This window comes from Egretta garzetta, unplaced genomic scaffold, assembly GCF_000687185.1.
Source record: "Egretta garzetta isolate BGI_Z169 unplaced genomic scaffold, ASM68718v1 scaffold60, whole genome shotgun sequence".
NCBI lineage: Eukaryota > Metazoa > Chordata > Aves > Pelecaniformes > Ardeidae > Egretta > Egretta garzetta.
Genome location: NW_009258269.1, coordinates 3,063,344 through 3,066,743, shown reverse-complemented (window position 1 = coordinate 3,066,743; position 3,400 = coordinate 3,063,344). Strand labels below are relative to the sequence as shown.

General features: G+C 66.4%; 1 protein-coding gene across 1 annotated transcript in view; it reads right to left on the bottom strand.

The window, feature by feature from the left end:
* Window positions 1-561: 561 nt before the first annotated feature.
* The window catches only part of ARAP3 (ArfGAP with RhoGAP domain, ankyrin repeat and PH domain 3), a gene marked incomplete at its 5' end in the record, with an annotated part of 19,472 nt that continues 16,633 nt past the window's right edge, over window positions 562-3,400 (bottom strand). The window contains 4 exons of the mRNA XM_035889133.1: window positions 562-1,490; window positions 2,168-2,206; window positions 2,554-2,691; window positions 2,778-2,841. Of these exons, the coding sequence (XP_035745026.1) occupies window positions 930-1,490; window positions 2,168-2,206; window positions 2,554-2,691; window positions 2,778-2,841 (802 nt within the window). The remainder of the gene's footprint in view (window positions 1,491-2,167; window positions 2,207-2,553; window positions 2,692-2,777; window positions 2,842-3,400) is intronic.

The following is a 3,400-nucleotide window of genomic DNA, read 5'->3' as shown; positions in this document are numbered from 1 at the left end:
GTTCCAGTGAGCAGAGCCAGCTGTAGGCAGGGCTGGGGGGTGCCAGGCTGTGTCCCCCTGCCCGGGGGGGTCCTTGCAGCTTGGTGCCCAGCACCAAGGCCCACGCTGTCCCAGGCTGGCAGCAGACTTGGGTAGAAAATCCCACCCCGGATCTGAGGTTCGCTGGGACTTCACCCCAGGTTTGCAGTTCCTCCGACGCTGCCAGCGCTGCCCCCATCCCACAGGTCCCCTGATGGGTGCCTGGCCCTGGCACCCCCAGCTCCCCGCCTGCCAGACCGCGGCGTCCCTCACTGCTCCTCCTTGCAGTCACCAAACCCTCCAGAGTACAAATAAACCTTTATTTCTCCCTGCTGGTGGAAGGAACAGGCATAAATACCCCCGCTGAGCAGGAGCTGTCCTCCATCGCCAGGACTACGCACCGGGCACACACGGACAGCCCTGCTCCTGGTGACCCCCCCTCCAAAACATGCCATGGTAGATGCAAGAAGGGACACAGGGATGGCTTGGGTGCCCTGTCCCTGCCTCACAGGCCCAGCGCTGGGGACGGGACATTGTGCTGCGTTGCCCTGTTCTGGCAGGCACCGCACATGCCCCCCGGCTTGCCACCCTGCCGTGCTGCCGAAACATGTGGGCAGGCTTTGATTTTCCCTTTTACTTGCTTCCCGTGGCACTGGGCCTGATGGCAGACGTGCCACCCACTAGCCAGGGCACGTGTGGCAGCATCCCCAAAGAGGGGGTACCACGCCCCCAGCATCCCAGTCCCCACTAGTCCCCTGGTCCCCACTGGATCCCGCTCCCAGCCCAGCTCCAGGGTCAGGAGGAGGAGGAAGAGGAGGGCTCCACGGTGTGGGAGTGTGGCATATCCATCTTCGCTGCCAGCAGGCACGACATGACCCCCAGGTTGGCGGCCGCCCCATTGGCACGGTGGGTCACGTCACCGGCTGGCCTGGCCCCGGTGCCTGGCCCTCGGTCTTCCTGAGGATGACGCTGCTGAGTTCCTGGATGAGTTTGTCACTGACGCGCGAGGGAGGCTGCATGTTCCGCTTCCTGGAGAACTCCAGGGATGTCTCCTTGCCGGGGCTGCTCCCTGGCATGGCTTCCTCCTCCCAGTCCCCGGCCAGGGAATGCTCCACGTTCCTCTCCAGAGAGGCCGTTTTGGTGGGTCTGAGCCCCTGGGCTGGAGCTTTGTCGCTCTCCAGGTTCAAGCCCCTTTCCAGGGACAGGGCTTTGGTGACGGAGGGACCGGCCACCCTCTGGGCTGGAGTGGAGGGCAGCAAGGAGCGCAGCGCCGTGGCCGGGGGCTGCTCGGGGAACGGGGCCAGCTTCTTGGACCTCTCCACAGGGGGCACAGCCGACAGGTCTGCCAGCAGCCCCCGCCCCAGGTCCAGGCCGGCCAGCTCAGGGAAGTTGCCCACCTCCTCGTAGACAGGGTCGGCGTCCGCCTCCTTCTCCTGCTGCTCCTCCAGGGAGTCCTGGTGCATCTTCATGGGCTGTGGGAGGGCAGAGGAGGGGGTGAGGGGCACTGCCTGCACTGCTCAGCCACATCCCTCCATCCCCCTCACCCTGCCCTCCCTGCGCTCGGGCACTGAGCCTTGCCCCCTCACCGTGGGGCTGATGCCCGCGGGGCCCCCACCCTCCATCAGGTCTCTTGACTCAGGCACTGCTGCCCTTTCTTCCCCCGTCACCAGCGGAGGGTGAGTGCTTTTGTCCCGACAGAGCGTGAGTGCGGCACCAGCCCAGCATCCCTTGGCAGAGGTGGTCTGGGGCGGGGAGGGCAGACGGATGCCCACGCAGCGCGCAAAGCCAGGGGAGGTGAGGTCCAGCCAGACCGAAATAACCTGGTGGCGAGGAGGACCCAGACCTGTTTCCTTGCATTTCTTATGTTGATCCCCTCTGGGCAATGCGCACCCAACGGGAGAGGCTCTGGGAGCTGGGCTGAGCTGTTGTGGTCTTGCTTGCACAGACCGGGACTGTGCAGGGACCCCCATCCCCGAGGACAGGGCGCGCAGATCAATGGGCACCCCCTCCTCTGCCACACAGCACGGGCGGGATGGCCCCGGCGCGTCCCTGAGCGCAGGCGGGATGCTGCAGGCGAGGCCTCGCGGCCGTAGACAGGAGGCACGGTGCAAGCCAGCAACGGAGGCACTCCACGCGTGCAGGTACTTACAAAGAACATGGACAAAGTCCTTCGCGTGTGCAGGCGGCGCTAGAAACAGAGGAGATGGGCAGAGGTAAGCACATGATAGCACGGAGCAGGGTCACGGATGCCTCGGCAGGTAGACGATGGGCAGCAGGGTGCAGGACCCCACGTGCCCTTGCAGGACCCCACGTGCCCTCGCAGGGCCCTGCACGCACGGAGAGCTGCCACGGACACGAGCACAGCACGCAGCACGCACACACCGCCAAGCACAGGGACACCCCCCAAAAGCATCCATCGGCGCCAGGCGTTGCGCACCCCCCGCCGGGCCCCTGGGCGCGTGGCCTTGGGTCGGGTGCATGGACCTGGATGGGTGCAGGAGCACCCGTGGGCGGGGGTGGCTGCGGGGGCTTTACCAGGGTCTGGTTGGCGGAGAGCATGGTGGCGTCGGTGCTGTCCCCGTGCAGTGGCACCAGCGGCATGGTGCCGAACTTCTGCTTGGCGAGGTCGGAGGAGGAGCGCCGGCGCATGATCACAGGGCGCAGGTCGTCGTGCTGTGCACAGGGACAGGGCAGGGACAGGGGGGGTCATGCCGGGCTGCCATGCCAGCCCCCTCCCAGCCCAGCCCAGCAGCACCCACCTGAGCCTTGAGGATGCTGGTGGTCCAGTCCCACAGCTCAGCCTGCCCCGAGCACACCAGGTACCTGCAGAGGAGTCAGCTGAGAAGCTGCCGAGGGGGCAGCGGGACCCACGTCCCCTTGTCACCTTGCCTCTGAGCCCGGGGCTGGGAGGCACAGCTACACCCACTGCGGCTGCACCTCTGAAACTCTCTGCATGCCCAAATTTCTGCTTCATGGCAAGGCGAGAGCTCGCTGGGAACCCCCGAGGCACCCAGGCTCAGCTGCCCTTGCTGCCCTTAGAAGAGCACCCATGTCCGGGGCAGCTGACGTGCTCAGTGGCTGCCCCAGCACCCGCAGCGTCAGGGACACGGGGACAGGACCAGCAGGATGCCTGGGTGTGCTGAGGCACCCAGTGGTGCTGGGGAGGCCAGGGTGGGGAGCCCAGCACAGGGCAGGGCATGGGGTGTTGGGTGCGTGGGGACACAGAGAGGTATTGGGTGTGTGGGGTCACAGAGGGGCGTTGGGTGCGTGGGGTCACAGAGGGGCGTTGGGTGTGTGGGGTCACAGAGGGGCGTTGGGTGCCTGGGGACACAGAGGGGTGTTGGGTGCATGGGGTCACAGAGGGGTGTTGGGTGCATGGGGT